This window comes from Oncorhynchus mykiss, chromosome 19 (genome assembly GCF_057628025.1).
Source record: "Oncorhynchus mykiss isolate SJ-2025 chromosome 19, ASM5762802v1, whole genome shotgun sequence".
NCBI lineage: Eukaryota > Metazoa > Chordata > Actinopteri > Salmoniformes > Salmonidae > Oncorhynchus > Oncorhynchus mykiss.
The window spans coordinates 40,971,510-40,993,621 of record NC_143040.1 but is presented as its reverse complement, the minus strand read 5'-3'; the positions used below and the strand labels follow the sequence as shown (position 1 = coordinate 40,993,621).

Below are 22,112 nucleotides of genomic sequence, written 5' to 3'. Positions count from 1 at the left end.
CTCAATCTTTTCATTTAAAGACTCAATCATGGACACTTACTGACAGTTGTGGCTGCTTTGCATGATGTATTGTTGTTTCTACCTTCTTGCTGTTGCCTGTGCCCAATAATGTGTGTGCCATGTTTTGTGCTGCTGCCATGTTGTGATGCTGCCATGTTGTGTTGCTACCATATTGTTGTCATGTTGTGTTGCTACCATGTTATGTTGTCCTAGGTCTCTCTTTATGTAGTTTTGTTTATGTAGTCCATATTTTTATTTTAAATATATATATTTTAATCCCAGCCCCCGTCCCAGCAGGAGGCCTTTTGCCTTTTTGTAGGCCGTCATTGTAAATAAGAATTTGTTCTTAACTGACTTGCCTAGATAAATAAAGGTTCAATAAAATACATAAAAAATGTTATCAACTTAACTGGGCTAAGGTTTTTTTTCTTTATTGCTTTGTAGGGGGTTCAGTCAGGCACACGTCACGTGTGTGCCTTTGTGAGAGAGAAAACACAGGCAGCTTGTAGCCTACATGTGAATGGAAGGATCACAGCTGTCTGTGAGAGGTAGGTGTCACATGCCATGTGTGTCACATGCCATTTTCTCACGTCAACACTAAAGGAGCAACACTAGGGAACAGTTTTCCTATATAATCAACTTACAGTTGCAAATATCCTAGCCTTTGTCCATAGGAATCACTGTAACTGCAATTGGGACAGTAATATACTAGTTGTAACCAATTACTTCAAGATGAAGATATATGGAGTTAACTGCAGGACTAGGCTACTATGAGGGATGAGGATTAATGCTACGAACAACCTCCATGGGGTTGTTCTGCAAGGGGGAATAAGCCTGCATGCAATGTTCATGTTTTTGGTTTATAATCAGTGACACACTTTCCTAAATATGTAATGTTTCTGGACACTATGAGGAGCCAGACAATTATTTCCACATTGCAAAGCAATGTGCTGATCATTTAATTTTACCTGTAGATTAACGCTATTTCAATTAGGCCTATATAAACATTATCGTGATATTGCGTGGAAGGTCGCTCGTTGTGTTTGATAGCAAACCTACAAGCTGGTTATAATGGTCTACTACTGATCCTATCCACGCCGGATACATACCTTGTTACTGAGATTCTCTTTATGGTTCCGATCTTTATTCCTTCTCAATTTGATAGATGGCGAGCGGAGAAGATTTTTGATCCGACTCTTTATTGTGGAACCCTCCACCGTCATCATGAAATCTAAATTCTGACTGATCTCAGACATCGGTTGATAGAACTAGTACATGAAATCTGGGAACCAGTGGTGATAGCCAGACTAAACCAAATGTTGTTCAGCAAAATAAATACAAAGATCAAATAAACGTTAATTTGCTGTCATGCTTCCTTCTGGTTCAATGCGTTGCGTGTTATGTTGGCATGATGTGTGCGGTTCCCGTTCATTACATGCCCTGGTCTGCCTGGAAAGCTTTTCTACATGATCCGTCCTTCTTGCATTACATTCTGATCCACTGGGAGAGATATTTCTCTGGATGCATTTGGAAAAATTGTCCATGTTCCCAGATTGTCAGCAGTAGTAGCTAGCTACTTCGATGGTCGGGTTCCTGAAGACTGTCAGTCACCCCGCGGCTCCTCGTCTTGTGTCATTGCGTCCTCCGCGATGAGAACTGCCATTGGTGAAACTGGATCTGCGGCACAATACCAGTTCTTGGTTAGCTACTGCAGCTAGCCAAGCTTTCTGCCAATGTCCCAGCTGTCACTTTCGTCCCCACATTGGGCAAGAAAGATACTGCCGTTAGCTAAACCACATGCTAAAGAAGAATATGCCCAGTGCTATTGCCTACATGCCATTCAACAACGTTAGCAAGCTAGCTAGGTACTGTAGGCTAACGTTGTGCATAGCCCCCAAGCACTGTCAGTGACATGCCAGCTAGCTAGCTACCTTGCTGCTTCTATCAATCTTTGTCTGTTTATTCCATGCAGGGTTGAATGACAACCGCTTGCGACACTTATATCTGTATTTTACTTTCCCGTTGTTGAAGAAGTTTTGGGCAGGACTGTCCGGGCAGACCTCAGTCTCGCCTCGTAGCAAGCGTCAACATTTGACAGTCATCTGTTGATTACTTTGGAAAAGCATTCTGACCCAGATCTCACCAGCAGCAGCTCACCAAGTCAATGTCGCCATCTAGTGGTTGAAATTGTCCCACTCCATTTCATGTGCAGCTCGTCCCTTTAACAGTAAATTGGTTTTAGTACTCTACACTCGAATGCACAATTTGAAAGAAAACATTTGTTGAAAGCCGCTTTTTATTAATTTATATGTAAACAGAGAATTCTAGTCGCATTGTAAAACTTTTTCGAATATTTTATTTAAGACTTTAACCTTTCATTTACCTTTTCATCACTGACAAACAACATAACTTAAGAGTTTTAGTTTACTTTTTTTATACATTACTTAGACCTCAATTTAACAAACATGGCTTTGAAATGACATTGACAATATATTACATCTTTCCCAGACACCAATGAATGCTGGTCTTCGTACCAGTCTGACAAACATTCCACTCATTGTACTCAGTGTCATGTGCCAAGGGGCTAGGGGCTAGTGCTATCCGGGATCCTTGGGACTTCCTACGCGAAACCTCAACCGCATTTTACCGTTCAACTTCGATGGGGGGTAGGGACGTTGAGTTGCTCATTGTCTTTTACATTTGATTTATTTACCCTTTATTTAACTAGGCAAATCCTTTAAGAATAAATTATTATTTACAATGATGGCCTACCCAGGCCAAACCCGGACGACGCTGGGCCAATTGTGCGCTGCCCTATGGGACTCCCAATCACGGCTGAATGTGACACAGCCTGGATTCGAACCAGGGACTCTAGTGACACCACTTGAGATGCATGCCTTAAACCACTGCGCCACTCGGGAGCCCAAAATTATTGCCTGCCGAAACCCGGGATCGAACCAGGGACCTTTAGATCTTCAGTCTAACGCTCTCCCAACTGAGCTATTTCGGCTGGTTGTCAGAACTCTCATTAAATTGTGTCCATAACACGTGGAGACACGGCCATATCATTTGAATTATAACAGTGTCAAAATCCAAAATGTTGCTGTTGGCTAGGAACGTTAATACGTTTTGTAGTTGGTATATGTTGGTATATATTTAGTTTCAGAATTTAGACCCTAGACGCGAGCTAGCCATTTTTGACAGATAGCACATTTTGACTTTGACTGTGGTAACTAGTGGAAACGGTTTCGTCTTGACATAAATAAAACGGTTGCTGGGGAAAATAACTGACTAGTTCCAATAGTTGCGTAACCTTTGGAATGAAGGACAGCTGTGAGGTTAATCAAATCAGATCTCCTTGAGCTCTTTTTCAATCGCTTTGGTGCCATTTTCACAAGTATTCGGTGAATTTTAAAAACTTAGTACAAAACTCCTTGTAACACATTCGGTCTTGCATTCAAAACCTTTCATTGTGCATTCATTTTGATTGGAGACATCTTTCACCACATACAGTAACCATTGATACAAAATATAACTTCACTGTTGAAATATAACAAACATTGGTTTAAATCACCAAAACACAACATTATGATTTCTTCTCAATGTAGTTGGTTTTAACAACCCATTAATCCAATGGCAAAAAAAATGCAAGATACATGTTGAAGGGCTGACAGTAATATGCTACAGTACTGTAAGTCACAGTACATTGCACTGTTTTCACAGGCTATTCACTTGCACTACCCATCAAAATTGACTGAAAATCAAATGTCCATTTTTTTCTATCCCATGTGTGGGCAAACAAGGTGTGCAGACATCTTCCACAATCATATGGTAACCATGTATTGCGTTTTAAAGTATCGTAATGTTCTTGTGTGGCTCAGTTGTGAATGACACTAGTAACAACAGGGTTTGATTTTAAGCATTTACTGTAGTCACTTTGGATGAAAGAATCTGCTACATAAATGGCAGGGAACATAGTATACTCCTGGCCAATGCAATTTTACTGTAGTAAAGCAGTGTGAAAAAACCCCAACGCCAATAAGAAGAGACTTGCTTAGGCCAAGAAACATGAGAAATGGACATTAGACCGGTGGAAATCTGTCATTTGGTCTGATGAGTCCAAATTTGAATTTTTGGTTCCAACCGCAGGGTCTTTGTATGAAACATAGTAGGTGAACGGGTGATCTCCACATGTGTGGTCCCACCGTGAAGCATGGAGGTGGTGGTGTGATGGTGCTTTGCTGGTGACATGGTCTGTGATTTATTTAGAATTCAAGGCACACTTAGCAATGCTGGTTATCATTTGTTTTTCACCTCCAGACTGTGTAAGGACTATTTGGCCAAGGAAAAGCAGCCTTCAAGTACTCAGCATATGTTGGAACTCCTTCAAGACTGTTGGAAAAGCATTCCAGGTAAAGCTGGTTGAGAGAATGCCAAGAGTGTGCAAAGCGGTCATCAAGGCAAAGGGTGGCTACTTTGAAGAACCTAAAATATATTTTGATATGTTTAAAAACATTTTTGGTTACTACATGATTACTACATGATTCCATTCCATTTACTTGCTATATTGTATTTACTTCGCCACCATGACCTTTTTTTTGTTGCCTTTACCTCCCTTATCTCACCTCATTTGCTCACATGTATATAGACTTGTTTATACTGTATTATTGACTGTATGTTTGTTTTACTCCATGTGTAACTCTGTGTTGTTGTATGTGTTGAACTGCTTTGCTTTATCTTGGCCAGGTCGCAATTGTAAATGATAACTTGTTCTCAACTTGCCTACCTGGTTAAATAAAGGTGAAATAAATAAAATAGTGTTATTTCATCACTATTATTCTACAATGTAGAAAATATTAAAAAATAAAGAAAACCCTTGAATGAGTAGGGTGTGTGCAAACTTTTGACTGGTACTGTATATAAGTATGGTATATATTTGTATACTTTACAAACATACAATTCCATTCTAAGGACTTCAAAATCTGTATATAGTAGACAAACCAAAATAGTTAGTCAATTGATGATGTTTTTAAAAAAAACTGCCTTTTTGATGATCTGTTTTGAGAGTTGTGAAAATGTACCACATACTTGTAAAAAATGTCACCAAAACAAATAAATGATTGACGAAAAAAAACAGATGTAATATGAATATTCTAAGAAAGCCCAGTCTCTGGAGTGGAATGTAATAGCTGAACAGACTGGTAACCAAGCTAAATGCATGCATCATTGCCTACATTTTCTCTGCATCACTCTAGCAGCAGACAAAATGCATCTAAAAGCACATCTCAGCTCAGTTGGACTACACTGACTGAAGGAGGTCCTCCAAAATGTTTCTTTCCACTCCATGCATAATTACCCCAACAGACTCTACAACCAACATACTCTAGTGCTTTACTGACCAGATCCCAAAGCCCCTCTTGGATGTGGAAAATAAAGGGATCCAGAATAGCATTGAGGCAGTAGAGTAACTGGGATGACTCCACTAGGAGGTTCACAACATTGGCCACCCTACACGTATTAGTGTGGTCATACAACGTGAAGAAGATGATGCATGCTATAATATGGAGCAACTGCCCTGGTACCCAGCACACAAAGAAATTGGCTATGAAAACTGCAATCAGCCAGATGGTCTTGTCCCCCCGGCCCTGCATGTTGCCTGCAGCCCACTGCTGCCGCGAATGCCTCATCCGGGCTATAATCTTCACATAGGAAGGGATGATGAGGAGCAAGGGAACAGACACCTGCACAGAGTAGTAGGATAACAGATTGTAGGTGGCTGCGCTGTACCTGAACCTTGAGGTCACCACAGTTCCACAGTAGCGGATGCCGCTCTTCCGCTCCCTGTAGTTGATGTTAGGATAGCTTAGGTAAATGAGCAGGACGGTAATGGCCCATAGGAGCAGTGAGACCAGGGCAGCGTTGCGGGGGGTGCGGACCATCCGTGACTCGAGTGGGAAGACAATAGCCAGGAAGCGGTCGGTGCTGACAACACAGATAAACATGGTGCTGGAGGTCAGACCTACAAAGTGGAGTATGTTACTCAGGATGCACAGTGAACTGCCCATGCTCCAGTCATAGTTCTCACTTACATAGATAGCCCTGGGCGGTATGGAGGCCAGGTACGCTAGGTCACACAGAGCTAGGTTCAGTACTCCGATGGAGCCGATACTCCAAGGTCGAGACGGTTTGAGGCAGATCACCAGGCTACAGACGTTTCCAAAGATACCGAGCAGTGAGAGGGTATGGTAGAATGGAGGAATGATGGTTGCAGCGTAGTTGCGGGTTGAGCTGCAGTCCTCGAAGGGGACTAAGGGCAGGGAAAGGTCTTCAATAATTGACAATGTGCTGTTTCTTCGCAATAACCAGCTGGGGACGGAGTCCTTTTCAGACATGTTCCTTTCAACAGAGTTCCTGTATCAACTGATAATTGAACAAATGTGTCAGATCAAACAATTACAAATTCAAATCATCAGTCAAATCACATTTATAATAAAATGGCAATACACTGGGAAAGACATACTCTAGAGTAATATTCTAATTTCTGATATGAAATCACACTTTTGTAACAATAACAAGGATAATAAATGTCTTCATTCTAACATTCATGAACAACTTTGAGCAAACTTTCAGACAACATAGAAGAAATAACTGAAACGTGCATAATAAAACTGAAGTAACATGGAGATAGTTCTGATCAACACTTACCCTTGAAGAACGCAGCTGTACTTGAGAGAACCTTTTAAGTGTTCTGCAACTTTGTTCCCAGCTTTTTATCACACCATGGCATCATTACTTCAGAAGATCATGGCTACGTCCCAAATCGCACCCCATTCCCTTTACAGCGCACTACTTTTAGCCGGGGCCCATAGGGCTTTGGTCAGAAATAGTGCACTATATAGGAAATGGGGTGCCATTTGGGATACGCTTTTGCTCCGAATTTAATTTCGCATGGGAAATTAAAGATATTGCCCGGTAATGAATAAGGTCATTAGTTTGCAATTAGATCGCGTGGGTCAATTGGGAAAATGTCAGAGCTCTCTCTTCCCACATATTTAAAAAGGGCAAATGAAACCAACATGAGAAGATGTTCTTTCACAATATTCCTGTAATACCTTTTCATATATGTTCAAAGTAATATGTACAGTTACAGTAAGTCACTCAATCTTTAGAGTAATACTACTGTTCAAATCATATAACACAATGTAACTGCGTCAGAAATGTAGATCTAGGCAGCCCACATTCATTGTTAGATTTTATTTCAAGGAGTCTTCATTTCTCTTATGCCAACATCCTAAACATAACGGTTATTGACACCATATAAAAATATCAGAAATACCTTTACAAAAACAACTCCATTATCAGAAGAAGAAAAACAGTCTTAAAAGTGGAAAAAAAAAGTAATTATTTACATGGCCTATTATTATAAAAACATGTATTTTATACTTTATACAGAAATTACATCTACACTTCATGCTCCTAGCAAAGAAAAGTATTGATGCTGTTTAACAAGAGGGTTGGCTTTTAATTCTGCAAGCTTACCTCTTAGCAGCATAAAAATTATTACAGCAAATGTATTTCCCCCAATTTAACAAATGGCAAATGGCACCCTATTCCCTAATAAAGTGCACTATTTTTGACCAAAAGTAGTGCACTATATAGGGAACAGTGTTCCATTTGGGACAGCCTTCTCTACTCCTATTATATAGTGAATGTCAGGGTCCGATTATTACATACATCACTAAACAAGTAAAGCTGCTCTTAAAAAGGTCACAAGGACTGCAGATTCAATGACCTATTCATCCTACAGGGACCTATTAGGATATTGCTTATTAAGTTTAGGTTGAGATTTGTCTGCAGTGCACACAGTGGTTAGTGTAGCAAACAGCGTGCCATACAAAAACAGATGAAATGTTCCTTAACCTTTAAGGCTTAATTCACTACGACCGAGAACTTTCCTTGCAACAAACACAAAGATATGGCAGACAGGGCCTATTCTACTCCAATATGGAGACAGGGCCTCTGAAACAGTCATATACACTCAACAGTACAGTATAGTACTATGAACACAAACAGCATCAGCACTATCGGCTATCTGTCTACAGATCATCTTGCTCTGATGGTAGATATATACTCTAAAACCAGAACATACTGGACACCATTAAAATGTAGAGTTCCTGGTAGCTTAATATTATGCGAAATTCACTGTATCTCCTCTTTAAAATAAGGGGAAGAAAAGCAACAGATCGGGGTCCGTTTTTAAGCTTATTCCTTATGATCTAAAAGGCTAAACTGATTCTAGATACACTACGTGACCAAAATGACAAACCTTAACCCTTATAAGTATGCATATACATGCTCTCCTACATACACAAACAAACACACGACCAAAAGTATGTGGACACCTGCTCGTCGAACATCTCATTCCAAAATCATGGGCATTAATATGGAGTTGGTCCCCCCTTTGCTGCAATAACAGCCTCCACTATTCTGAGAAAGCTTTATTTTTTATATATATATATTTTTTTCATGTAACCTTTATTTAGGCAAGTCAGTTAAGAACAAATTCTTATTTACAATGACGGCCTACCCCGGCCAACACTGGGCCAAATGTGTGCCTCCCTATGGGACTTCCAACCATGGCCGGATGTGATACAGCCTGGATTCGTACCAGGGACTGTATTGACGACCTCTTGCACGGAGATGCAGTGCCTTAGACCGCTACGCCACTCGGGAGCCCAACTAGATGTTGGAACATTGCTGCAGGGACTTTCTTTCAATCAGCCACAAAAGCATTAGTGAGGTCGGGCACTGATGTTAGGTGATTAGGCCTGGCTCGCAGTCGTCGTTCCAATTCATCCCAAAGGTGTTCAATGGGGTTGAGGTCAAGGCTCTATGCAGGCTAGTAAAGTTCTTCCACACCGATCGACAAACTATTTCTGTACGGACCTCGCTTTGTGCACGGGGGCATTGTCATGCCGAAACAGGAAAGGGCCTTCCCCAAACTGTTGCCACAAAGTTGGAAGCACAGAAGAATGTCATTGTATGCTGTAGCGATAACATTTCCCTTCACTGGAACTAAGAGGCCTAGCCCGAATCATGAAAAACAGCCCCAGACTACTATTCCTCCTCCACCAAACTATGCAATGGGGTAGGCAGCGTTCTCCTGGCATCCGCCAAACCAGATTAGTCCGTCGGACTGCCAGATGGTGAAGCGTGATTCATCACTACAGAGAACGTGTTTCCACTGCTGCAGAGTCCAAAGCGGCAAGTTTTACACCACTCCAGCGGACACTTGGCATTGCGCATGGTGATCTTTGGTTGGGGTGCAGCTGCTCGGCCATGAAAACTAATTTTATGAAGCTCCTAACGAACAGTGATTGTGCTGACGTTGCATTCAGAGGCCGTTTGGAACTCAGTAGTGAGTGTTGCAGCCGAGGACTGATTATATTTACACGCAACGCGCTACAGCGGTCCTGTTTGAGCTTGTGTGGCCTACCACTTCATAGCTGAGCCGTTGTTGCTCCTAGACGTTACCACTTCACAATAACAGCACTTAGTTGACTGGGGCAGCTCTAGCAGGGCAGAAATTTGACAAACTGACTTGTTGGAAAGGTGGCATCCTGTGACGGTGCCACGTTGAAAGTCACTGAGCTCTTAAGGCCATTCTACTGCCAATGTTTGTCAATGGAGATTGCATGGCTGTGTGCTCGATTTTATACATTTGCACCAACTGGTGTGGCTGAAGTAGCCAAATCGACTAATTTGAAGAGAAAAACATGACTCCTGACTGTCAGAACAGTGTCATGTCAGTCTGCATTTCAAGTCAATATAATGTATATATTGATACAAACAAACATCTTTGGATATCCAATAGGCACGTTAGGTAGTGCCGCTTATAAAACAAAACAAATGTGCAGAAGACATAAATAAAAACAGTTCTCAGGATCTCAAAGGCCCTGTGTTTTAGATATATTTACACACTATGAGGTTGGATTAATACTGTGAAATTGTGAAAATTCTGATCATGCGCTTTAAGTGTAAGAGTGGTTTGAATATACATTTCTACCCATTTTGGTAGGATGGTGTTTTGGCCTGCCTGTTGACGTCACCAGGAAATAAATAAGTTAATATACCAATAACCGCTCGTTTTCCCCTAGCAAATTTGCATAAGAAATTGCTCTTTGCTAAGAAACTATTTTTGACCATGTTAACTGAAAACAATCATTGTAAGCTACTTAATTGTTACCAAGAAATGATTTGACAGAGATAAAAACGGCTACATTGTACCTTTAAATGTAGTTATCCCTGATTGGTTGAGCCACATAAGGGTCATATTTATTACAGCACATCGTGGCGAAACTTTTTGCAACAGAAAAACAAAAATGAACATTTCTTATTGGACAAGTTCAGGTAGAAGTCCAACCCTGTTTCAGTCAGTTTGGTGACAAATGATTACGACCCATGTGAGTAAGGGTCTTGAGGAGAGATGGCTACAACATTGACCCCGAGTTAGTTAGTGCTTAGTTCTACGTCTGAGGGTTGCTCTTTAGTCCTAGTGGGGCTAGCCTCGGCATTGGCCTCATCTGCAGTAGCGGGGGCGGGGCTAGGGCATCCCCCGGCATATCATTGGTCTCCAGCACCTTGGCCACGCCAACTTTCATCTGCAGCAGTGGAGGCGGGGTCAACGCCTTTTGAAGTACACCGTGACCTTTTGCAGTGCATGTTGGTCCTTGTGGGCTGTGCCCATTGACAATCGGAGCAGGAGCAGAACCTGTGTCTGATGGTTTCTCGTTGGATCCAGAACCCACTTTAAGGTCCTCTGCCTGTGGCACTGGCAGGCCTGGGCCTTTGGAAGCCTCATCCTGGCCTTGTCTCTCTTTCATCCCCAGAAGGTCCTCGTCAAGTCTCAGAAACAAGGGGCTGAGGGAGCGCTCGTCATCTCCATCTCTGATGATTTCCTTCTCTGCCTGCGGTGGTGGTGGTGGTGAGGACCGGTCCATACCAACCTCCCCAGGCTCAGTGGCTGGTTTGTGGGTGACCACTGGAAGACCACTGGGGCTGATGTTGTCTGTGGTCATCTGCTGGTTGAGGAAGACGATCTCGTTGAGGAGAGACATCAGACTCTCGTCTTCAACGTCACCTTCTTCGTTGTCTTCGTCCTCCTCATCCGAGTTCCTGTCTGCGTCGTTGATCTTTACACCGTCTCCAGAGTGGTCCAGCTGCTTCCCCAGCACCTCACCGTCCTCCAGTCCACTTCCCTTACCCTTCACTGGAGATGGCCTCCTCGGAGCTCCCCTTGACACACCTGGAGGGGCTTTGACCAGTGAAATCACATTGGCGATATGAGGAACTGAAAAATAGGAAACAAAATAAAGGTTTTGTCTCAATGGCATAACATTCAGCTAACCTAATCAGATTCATAGATATCTACATCCAAGCGGTAAAAACGTGTCGGAAGTTACCTCCCCTGTTGAGGATATTACGAGGTGGAGTGAGAGAAATGGGTTGTGACATTGAGGGGATACAGATGGTAACTGAAGCGACACCTAAAAAAAGAAATTTAAGAAGAATCAGAATCAAAATCAACAAAAAAAAGTGGTATGCAACTTTGAGTACATTGAGTCACTGAAAGCCTACCTGGTATTAGAGACTGTTGCATTTCGATTCCAGTGACGCGTCCTACCGGCAGCAGAGAACTGGCAGGCTGCATTGGGCTCTTAGTGATCCCCTGCTGAGATGGTATCACTCCCCCCACTATAGACAGCATTTGAGGAGGGAGAAACCGAGCATGAACAGGTGGGGAATCTGTTGGGGAGGCAGAAAAACAAAATGCAAATGATTGACAGTGCTTTATTTCTTCCCATGGAAGTTCAGTCTCTAGATCTGCAGTCAGCCTGACCCATTTGGTGCAGCTAGACAGCAACACGGTCAGAGGGAGGGGTGACTTACCTAGGGAAGGTTGTGGTTTCCTGCGAGACAGGATGTTAGGTCTTGTCCTTTCACCTGGAGAACGACACGTTGAGAGGGGTTTCCTGGAGGGTGGGGAGATGATGGGACTTGTCTTGGGTTGTTTGGGTGCAGGCTGTGGGACAGGGGTGGGTACCACCTTTAACTTCAGACCGGGAGCCAGGGATTTTGGCTTAGGCTGTTGAGTGCTGCTGGGTGAGATGGCTTTATTGGGTAAGACTGATGACGAGGGGGCTGAGGACGCCGCTCTCCGCTTCCCTTTGAACATCACGTCCATGTTCTTCTGTTTGGTAGAGATGTCCTGAAGTTTCCTGAGGATGAGCTCCTCTGTCTTTCCTGTAGAGAGAGACAGCAGGCCAGTGTTACCGGAGGAAGAGACTGGAGAGGAGAGGATGGTCAAATGTAAGGCCCATTACCAGATTTCTGGGAGATTTTCTTGATATAAGCAGCTCGTTCTTCGGTCAGCGCACTCTTCAGTTTTTCCAGGCGTTCGCATTTGTCTCTCAGGTCAATGACTTGTTTTCGGGCCTGTTAAATAACAGACAATACTTGGTATCATTTAGTGAAGAGGTTACTTACTAAATAAAACTCGATGCAGTTCTGGGAGGTACTGTATGTCACAAGGCAGCGGCAATGAATTAGTCTGCTAACTGCCCTGAATATGACAATCATTTCCTAAACAAAATCATCAAGAAAAATGTAAATGGTCATAGCTTATTTTACTTAACACTCCCAACAATCAATATTGAAAGTCTCACTCCAGTCTCCTTTTCAGCTCGTTGATCACCTAATTTACTTAACAAAAGGCACATCTTAATAAGTGGACCAAGTATCATCATGACATGGCAGAAGAGGGGTGAGCTTTTCCTCGTTTGTTCTCTACTGCTCCTCTGTTGTTCCTCAAGCAAGGAGGGAGGCCAATAACATCACGAATCCCCATCAGACCAACTCCTTGAAGTTTGCAGTTGTGTCCCAAAAATATATATACTTTTTTTTTTTACCCTTTAGTGCGTGTACTTTACTGTATCTATACCTGGGAAATGTTTTTTCAACAGTAAATGTTTTAAAAAGTAAAACATTTATAAAAAATATATCTTTTTTTTTTTAATCGCTGGAGGACATATAAGTTTGATTAAAGTTGTATCATGTTTATTATGTTTTATTGAACCTTTATTTAACAAGGCAAGTCAGTCGAGAACAAATTCTTATTTACAATGACGCCCTACACCGGCTAAACCCTCCCTTAACCCGGACAACGCTGGGCCAATTGTGCACCGCCCTATGGGACTCCAAATCACGGCCAGTTGTGATACAGCCCAGGATCGAACCAGTCTGGAGTGACGCCTCTAGCACTGAGATGTAGTGCCTTAGACCGCAGTGCCACTTGGGAGTAATATAATGGCATCCATGTAATGTGGATACCTACACCACCCATTGAAATGTACCGTATGGCATGGTAAATCATGTGATACAAGAGTTCTCTGGAGAGCGTAGGCAAGCACTGAGGTGTTATGGGTCCTATGGGCACTGGTCAAAAGTAGTGCACTATATAGGGAACAGGGTGACATTTGGGATACATCGGTAGTCTTACCTGCCCTAGGATGAAAACATTAGTAGGTGCCGGGTTGCCAAGGTCCAAAGTCTCTATCAGGGCTTTAAAGCTCTTCCGAAACTCAGTACAGCGTTGTCTCTCATATTTGTTGTGCAAGTTCCAGTGCTAATGGCAACATTGAACCAAAAACACCGCAAATTACAACCATGGACACTGAAATCACAGCATAACCATATTTGAAGGAAGGAATAAAAGGTTGTTCCACCTCTTTAGTGCGTTTTTCCTTCAATTGTGGAGTGGTGTTCTTCTTTGCATTGTCCTCCACACTCTCAATGTCCACAGGCTCATCCTCTAGCAAGCTTTCCTCCACATCCTGAAAGTAAGATGAGTCGTAACGAGATAAAGAAAACGGTAAAAAAAGACAATTCTCAAGGGAAGAGATCTAATCAACAGAAACCGAATAATACATTATTTCTTACACTGATGGTATTGTTGACGTGCCCTTTAGCGTTGTAGTTTTTGTCGTCGTCAACGTCAGAATCCTCGGTCTCATCCGAGGAGTTGTCGGTTTTCTCGTCCTCCGTGTCCTCCAGAAGGTCCACCACCTCATCCCTGTCCTCCTCCGTTTCTGCTGTCACTCCTCCCATGCTCTTACCCCCCCGAGCCTCTTCTGTGGTCCTCTTTGACAGGGGACCAGGCCTTGGCCTCTGCTCAGACTCACCGCAGGTGGAGACAACTGAGGAAGACGAGACAGCAGAGGAGACTTTCCCTTCTTTCTTCCAGTTGATGTGCAGCTTCTCGATCTTCTGCTGGGAACCGATGTACTTGATGTTCGTCAGTATCTGCTCCTCAGACTCTCCTGTGGAGGAAACACGTTGGTTGAATGTACAATCAATCAGTCAAATGCATTCATCCACAAATGCTTTTTTTTTTTTTTTTACATTAGTTGTCGCAAACCCACAGAATACAGAATGTTGACATGTTACAGGAGGAGAGAGGAAGTACTTAAGAGGAAATGGAGAGGTGGGGGGGGTCAAATGTAATGTCCATTATTACCAGTTAACTGGGACATCTTCTTGACGTGAACTGCTCTCTCCAGGGTCAGCGAACTCCTCAGCTTCTCCACGTTGGTGCTTTTCTTTGTCAAGACCTGGATCTCCTCCTTGGCCTGGTTAAATAACAGAGTTGACTTGTTATCTATTGAGGACGGTTGCTTCAACGAAAACAAAACTAGAGCGCCGCTCTGATAGGACACAATAACAAAATACACAAATACTACCTTTTATGAGTCCCAAATCGCAACCTATTCCATATACAGTGGGGCAAAAAAAGTATTTAGTCAGCCATCAATTGTGCAAGTTCTCCCACTTAAAAATATGAGAGAGGCCTGTAATTGTCATCATAGGTACACTTCAACTATGACAGACAAAATGAGATTGTAGGACATTATAGGATTTTTTATGAATTTGCAAATTATGGTGGAAAATAAGTGTTTGGTCAATAACAAAAGTTTCTCAATACTTTGTTATATACCCTTTGTTGGCAATGACAGAGTTCAAACGTTTTCTGTAAGTCTTCAAAGTTTTCACACACTGTTGCTGGTATTTTGGCCCATTCCTCCATGCAGATCTCCTCTAGAGCAGTGATGTTTTGGGGCTGTTGCTGGGCAACACGGACTTTCAACTCCCTCTAAAGATTTTCTATGGGGTTGAGCTCTGGAGACTGGCTAGGCCACTCTAGGACCTTGAAATGCTTCTTACGAAGCCACTCCTTCGTTGCCCGGGCGGTGTGTTTGGGATCATTGTCATGCTGAAAGACCCAGCCACGTTTCATCTTCAATGCCCTTGCTGATGGAAGGAGCTTTTCACTCAAAATCTCACGATACATGGCCCCATTCATTCTTTCCTTTACACGGATCAGTCGTCCTGGTCCCTTTGCAGAAAAACAGCCCCAAAGCATGATGTTTCCACCCCCATGCTTCACAGTAGGTATGGTGTTCTTTGGATGCAACTCAGAATTCTTTGTCCTCCAAACACGACGAGTTGAGTTTTTACCAAAAAGTTCTATTTTGGTTTCATCTGACCATATGACATTCTCCCAAACTTCTTCTGGATCATCCAAATGCTCTCTAGCAAACTTCAGACGGGCCTGGACATGTACTGGCTTAAGCAGGGGGACACATCTGGCACTGCAGGATTTGAGTCCCTGGCGGCGTAGTGTGTTACTGATGGTAGGCTTTGTTCCTTTGGTCCCAGCTCTCTGCAGGTCATTCACTAGGTCCACCCGTGTGGTTCTGGGATTTTTGCTCACCGTTCTTGTGATCATTTTGACCCCACGGGGTGAGATCTTGCGTGGAGCCCCAGATCAAGGGAGATTATCAGTGGTCTTGTATGTCCTAATAATTGCTCCCACAGTTGATTTCTTCAAACCAAGCTGCTTACCTATTGCAGATTCAGTCTTCCCAGCCTGGTGCAGGTCTACAATTTTGTTTCTGGTGTCCTTTGACAGCTCTTTGGTCTTGGCCATAGTGGAGTTTGGAGTGTGACTGTTTGAGGTTGTGGACATGTGTCTTTTATACTGATAACAAGTTCAAACAGGTGCCATTAATACAGGTAACGAGTGGAGGACAGAGGAGCCTCTTAAAGAAGAGGTTACAGGTCTGTGAGAGCCAGAAATCTTGCTTGTTTGTAGGTGACCAAATACTTATTTTCCACCATAATTTGCAAATAAATTCATTAAAAATCCTACAATGTGATTTTCTGGAGAGAAAAAAATCTCATTTTGTCTTTCATAGTTGAAGTGTACCTATGATGAAAATTACAGGCCTCTCATCTTTTTAAGTGGGAGAACTTGCACAATTGGTGGCTGACTAAATACTTTTTTGCCCCACTGTATAGTGCCATAGGGCTCTGGTCAAAAGTAAAGCTGGTAATTGCTAGGGACCTCACAATATGATATTATCACAGTACTTAGGTGCTGATACTATATGTATTGTGATTCTAACTATTCTATATGTATTGTGATTCTAACTATTCTATATGTATTGCGATTTGATACTTGGATTTTATTATGATTTGATGTTCCAAACATATTGCTCACTATGTCTGCTGCAGAGAGACAAGAGAGAGCCATCTGTCATGGAAATAAAAGTGCTGAAAACAGGTTGGCTCACTTTTAAAAAATAAGATGGAGAACAAGCTATGGGATGAAAAATAACGGTACAGCCGACTTTCGACAGGTAACGCTACAAGTCAATACTTCGAGTCAAAGTATCAATATATACTGGTCCCATGTTTCATGAACTGAAAAAAAGATCCCAGAAATGTTCCAAAAGCTTATTTCTCTCAAATGTGCACTAATCTGTTCACATCCCTGTTAGTGAGCATTTCTCCTTCCCCAAGATAATTCCTCCACCTGACAGGTGTGGCATATCAAGAAGCTGATTAAAACAGCATTATCATTACACAGGTGCACTTTGTGCTGGGGACAATAAAAGGCCACTAAAATGTGCAGTTTTGTCACACAATACAATGCCACTGATGTCTCAAGTTGAGGGAGCGTGCAGTTGACATGCTGACTGCAGGAATATCCACCAGAACTGCCACCTCCGTCGTCATTTTAGAGAATTTGTCAGTATGTCAAACCGGCCTCAAAACCGCAGACCACATGTAACCATGTCAGCCCAGGACCTCCACATCCGGCTTCTTCACCGGCGGGATTGTCTGAGACCAGCCACCCGAACAGCTGATGAAACGGAGGAGTATTTTTGTCTGTAATAAAGTCATTTTGACAGGAAAAACTTAGGTGGACCTGGATCCCAAATTGGTGGAGCTATGCTCTCCGAGGCCCACCAATGGCTGCTCCCCTGCCCAGTCATGTGAAATCCATAGGACCTAATGAATTTATTTCAACTGACTAATGTTCTTATATGAACGCTAACTCAGTAAAATGGTTGAAATTGTTGCATTTATAGTTTTGTTCAGTATAATATCGTCCAAAATAACATTGCGATATGCAACTGTATCAACCCCCCGCCCCCCATCACTAGTCAAAAGTAGTGCACTATATAGGGAATATGGTGCCATTTGGGAAGCACCCTTTAATTCAAGGGATTTTATTGACTTATTGGTGCTTACGTCGTTGAGGATTTTAATTTTAGCAGCTTTCTCGTCAAGTTCCAGTGTTTCCCTCAGCTGCTGGAAGCGTCCCTGGAGCTCGGAGCGTCGATGCCTCTCCAGCACGTTGTGTTTGTGCTTCAGCTGCTTCTACAGGACACGACAGAAAGGAGCGCTATCATGGGGTGCAAACTGCAAACTAGCATCTAAATTAGCCCGGGCCTACCCACACAAATAAGACAAACCAAGAAAGGGACAGACTACTCTACTGTTTAGGTGACGGAATATGAAAACAGACCTGTCTTGGATAAAGCTTAAAGAGTGCTTACACTGATGACGATGAGATCCTCTTCATTAACACAGGAATTAACACAATCCGTCTCGTCAGATGAGTTGTCCCTCTCCTCATCCGTCCCCTCGTCCATGTCGTCAGAGTCGTCCTCATCCTCCACCGGATCCACAACCTCAACCTCCTTCCTCCTCTTCTTCGGTCGTCCTGTCCAGGTCTGGTGGGGTTGATTGACACAAGCCATCCTAGGAAAGAGCTTGGGGTCTACATTGGAGTTCGCTGACGAGATAGGTGTCGAAGTTGCATCTGTCTTTGGAACCAGGGTTATAGGGGGTCTGAGGATTTTGGGGGGCACTCGTCCCACCTCAGGCTGGATCTTAGGATCTGTACTGGAGTCTGTTGTGGAGATAGTGTCAGCTTTAATAAATTTAAACTTGTGGCTTACAGGGTTTTTTGTGCTTTTCTGGCAAGGCAGCATCCAATTATACAGCTCAGACGTGACCTTACAGTCTACATTGGAGTCCACTGTGGTGGTGGTGGCAGCTTGGACACCTGTTTCCATAACAGTCTTCGTGGGGAATTTGACAGTAATTACTGTGGTTTTCGGGGAAGGCTGCAGCACAGTAAAGCCCCCTACTATAGGCATGACCTTGGAGGAGCCCTGGGCTGGCTGGGCTGGCACCTTGGGACACTTGATGATGATGGGCTCCTTGTTACCCGTCTGAGGAACAATCTTCAAAGTGTACGTTCCGCTATTTGTCTCTGTGGGTGAGAGATTAACTTTACTGGTGTTGAAAGACTTGGAGCCTGGTATGGAGGAAGTGACTTCGGGAGGCGTGGTTTTAGGGGTGGTGGTGCTGCCTGGAGTCTTTGGGACAGTGAAAGGGACTAGGGGGACGGTGGTGATGGTGTTCTGCCATGTGGTGAGAGAGGTGGTGGAGGGGGAGCTGTTAAGGGTGGCTGTGGATCCCGAGGCCAAGCACGCAGGTGTGGTTAAGCTGATCAAACCCCCTGAAAAGAAAAAGGAGAAGAAGTTCTGCAACTTTCCAATTATTATAATACACAACAAATAAATGTTAATGTATTCACACAGCACTCATTCAGTGGAGATAATAACCTCACATTATACATAGACTACTATACAACTCCCTGATCCGTCTAAAATAAAATGGTTATTAATTAACCATTTACATTGATTAGCGCCCAAATTGGAACGCAATGGCTGTACATTAACATTCTATACATGACGTCAGAGCTCAGGGTCTCCTCTTCACAGCTCTGTGTGGGTTCTGACTGACAGCCATTCTGAACTTTAGCACCGCGAGCGACAAGAAGATGCCCCATGCCTCCCGCTAATTGGGCAACTTAAAAAATAAAATTGTCTGAGTGTGGGAAATACTGTAAGGACTAAATTTCTGAAAGATGAGACATTGAGGATTATAATAAATACCGCTTTGATGTTATACAATCAAGCCAAACAGTCTAAATGTGCACTTCACATTCCCATCGATTAAACGAATGTACTCTAGTGTCATCGTTTATGACAGGGTACCCCAACTGGCAGCCTGCGGCCAAATCTGGCCTATCAGCAATAGAATTTGGCCCCCCACTGCCCCAACATTTCATTAAAAAAAACAAATAAAACAAATCTCATATCCGAGATGCAAAAACTCCCAAAAGCGATGTCCCAAGAAGGAAGTTACCCTACCTAAATAATGCAAAAGTTACATTTTAACTTCATTCATGAAGAGAGAGAATGCAGGAGACAGTCAACTAATAAAGCAGGCAGCGGACCATTTTGTGGTGCTGAAACGTAAAGCTGCAACTGCAGCGCAAACAATAGGTGAACAGCGCCTGGTGCTGAGAACATAGCTAACTTGTTATGCTAACTTGAATAGAGAAAAGGTGATTTTATGAGCGTGATCAGATCAAAATTATTATGTTATTGTCAATTAATTTATTATGTACTAATCAGATGTGTTAAAAATGTTGTTGAATCTGTAGTGTAGGCCAATTAATTGTGCTATTATTATATACTAATTACAGTTAGTCAGAAGTTTACATACACTTAGGTTGGAGTCATTAAAACTCGTTTTTCAACCACTTCACAAATTTCTTGTTAACAAACTATAGTTTTGGAAGGTCGATTAGGACATCTACTTTGTGTATGACACAAGTCGTTTTTCCAACAATTGTTTACAGACAGATTATTTCACTGTATCACAATTCCAGTGGCCCAGAAGTTTACATACACTAAGTTGACTGTGCCTTTAAAGTAGTGGTCGACCGATTAATCGGAATGGCCAATTAGTTAGGGCCGATTTCAAGTTTTCATAACAATCGGAAATCGGTATTTTTGGGCGCCGATTTGTCGATTTTTTTCCCTTTTATTTATTTAATCTTTATTTAACTAGGCAAGTCAGTTAAGAACACATTCTTATTTTCAATGACGGCCTAGGAACGGTGGGTTAACTGCCTCGTTCAGGGGCAGAAAGACAGATTTTCACCTTGTCAGTTTGGGGGATCCAATCTTGCAAACCTACAAAAACAATCAATCATAATCACTAGTTAACTACACATGGTTGATGATATTACTAGATATTATCTAGCGTGTCCTGTGTTGCATATAATCTGACTGAGCATACAAGCATCTAAGTATCTGACTGAGCGGTGGTAGGCAGAAGCAGGCGCGTAAACATTCATTCAAACAGCACTTTCAAGCGTTTTGCCAGCAGCTCTTCGTTGTGCGTCAAGCATTGCGCTGTTTATGATTTCAAACCTATCAACTCCCGAGATGAGGCTGGTGTGACCGAAGTGAAATGGCTGGCTAGTTAGCGCGCGCAAATAGCGTTTCAAACTTCACTCGCTCTGAGCCTTGGGGTGGTTGTTTCCCTTGCTCTGCATGGGTAACACTGCTTCGATGTGGTGGCTGTTGTCGTTGTGTTGCTGATTCAAGCCCAGGGAGGAGCGAGGAGAGGGACGGAAGCTATACTGTTACACTGGCAATACTATAGTGCCTATAAGAACATCCAATAGTCAAAGGTTAATGAAATACAAATGGTATAGAGGGAAATAGTCCTATAATAACTACAACCTAAAACTTCTTACCTGGGAATATTGAAGACTCATGTTAAAAGGAAACACCAGCTTTCATATGTTCTCATGTTCTGAGCAAGGTACTGAAACGTTAGCTTTCTTACATTGCACATATTGCACTTTTACGTTCTTCTCCAACACTTTGTTTTTGCATTATTTAAACCAAATTTAACGTTTCGCTAAATTGATTTTATTTTAAAATAAATCGGCCGATTAATCGGTATTGGCTTTTTTGGTCTTCCAATAATCGGTATCGGCGTTGAAAAATCATAATAGGTTGACCTCTACTTTAAACAGCTTGGAAAATTCCAGAAAATGATGACATGGCTTTAGAAGCTTCTGATAGGCTAATTGACATCATTTGAGTCAATTGGAAGGTGTACCTGTGGATGCATTTCAAGGCCTACCTTCAAACGCAGTGCCTCTTTGCTTGACATCATGGGAAAATCAAAAGCAATCAGCCAAGACCTCAGAAAAAAAGGACCTTGTGAAGATGCTGGAGGAAACAGTTACAAAAGTATCTATATCCACAGTGAAACAAGTCCTATATCAGCATAACCTGAAAGGCCGCTCAGCAAGGAAGAAGCCACTGCTCAAAAACCGCCATAAAAAAAGTCCAGACTACGGTTTGCAAATGCACATGGGGACAAATATTGTACTTTTTGGAGAAATGTCCTCTGGTCTGATGAAACAAAAATATAACTGTTTGGCCATAATGACCATCGTTGTGTTTAGAGGAAAAACGGGGACTCTTGCAAGTCGAAGAACACCATCCCAACTGTGAAGCACGGGGGTGGCAGCATCAGATGGCATCACAAGGAAGGAAAATTGTGGATATATTGAAGCAACATCTCAAGACCTCAGGAAGTTAAAGCTTGGTCGCAAATGGGTCTTCCAAATGGACAATGACCCCAAGCATACTTCCAAAGTTGTGGCAAAATGGCTTAAGGACAACAAGTAAGTCAAGGTATTGGAATGGCCATCACAAAGCTCTGATCTCAATCCTATAGAAAATGTGTGGGCAGAACTGAAAAAGCGAGTGCGAGCAAGGAGGCCTACAAACTTGACTCAGTTACATCAGCTATGTCAGGAG

General features: G+C 42.7%; 3 protein-coding genes and 1 non-coding gene across 13 annotated transcripts in view; all 4 read right to left on the bottom strand.

The window, feature by feature from the left end:
* The window catches only part of mapkbp1 (mitogen-activated protein kinase binding protein 1), a 77,183-nt gene extending 74,921 nt beyond the window's left edge, over window positions 1-2,262 (bottom strand). For 7 of the 8 annotated variants that reach the window (XM_036953814.2, XM_090211011.1, XM_090211012.1 and 4 more), the window contains exon 1: window positions 1,110-2,262. In XM_036953814.2, the coding sequence (XP_036809709.2) occupies window positions 1,110-1,256 (147 nt within the window). In that variant the 5' untranslated portion in view covers window positions 1,257-2,262. The remainder of the gene's footprint in view (window positions 1-1,109) is intronic. The other variant, XM_090211018.1, reaches the window with a different exon arrangement.
* Window positions 2,263-2,937: 675 nt separating this feature from the next.
* On the bottom strand, window positions 2,938-3,010 carry trnaf-gaa (transfer RNA phenylalanine (anticodon GAA)). Its single transcript has one exon. It is a non-coding gene; the product is annotated as a tRNA-Phe (tRNA).
* A 2,196-nt stretch (window positions 3,011-5,206) lies between these two features.
* Window positions 5,207-6,490, bottom strand: LOC110498328 (type-1 angiotensin II receptor A). The gene has a single exon (XM_090211009.1). It carries the CDS (start codon window positions 6,390-6,392, stop codon window positions 5,286-5,288), a length of 1,107 nt encoding a protein of 368 aa, XP_090067135.1. The 5' UTR covers window positions 6,393-6,490; the 3' UTR covers window positions 5,207-5,285.
* A 749-nt stretch (window positions 6,491-7,239) lies between these two features.
* The window catches only part of mgaa (MAX dimerization protein MGA a), a 35,414-nt gene continuing 20,541 nt past the window's right edge, over window positions 7,240-22,112 (bottom strand). For all 3 annotated transcript variants that reach the window (XM_090211006.1, XM_021573924.3, XM_090211007.1), the window contains 11 exons: window positions 17,964-18,934; window positions 17,656-17,784; window positions 14,576-14,687; window positions 13,999-14,378; window positions 13,785-13,892; window positions 13,559-13,684; window positions 12,384-12,495; window positions 11,950-12,303; window positions 11,638-11,805; window positions 11,463-11,546; window positions 7,240-11,350 (listed from right to left, as the gene is read on the bottom strand). In XM_090211006.1, the coding sequence (XP_090067132.1) occupies window positions 10,527-11,350; window positions 11,463-11,546; window positions 11,638-11,805; window positions 11,950-12,303; window positions 12,384-12,495; window positions 13,559-13,684; window positions 13,785-13,892; window positions 13,999-14,378; window positions 14,576-14,687; window positions 17,656-17,784; window positions 17,964-18,934 (3,368 nt within the window). In that variant the 3' untranslated portion in view covers window positions 7,240-10,526. The remainder of the gene's footprint in view (window positions 11,351-11,462; window positions 11,547-11,637; window positions 11,806-11,949; window positions 12,304-12,383; window positions 12,496-13,558; window positions 13,685-13,784; window positions 13,893-13,998; window positions 14,379-14,575; window positions 14,688-17,655; window positions 17,785-17,963; window positions 18,935-22,112) is intronic.

Excerpts from the sequence above, each read along its gene's own strand:
- LOC110498328 (XM_090211009.1), bottom strand. The coding sequence starts at position 6,392 with ATGTCTGAAAAGGACTCCGTCCCCAGCTGGTTATTGCGAAGAAACAGC.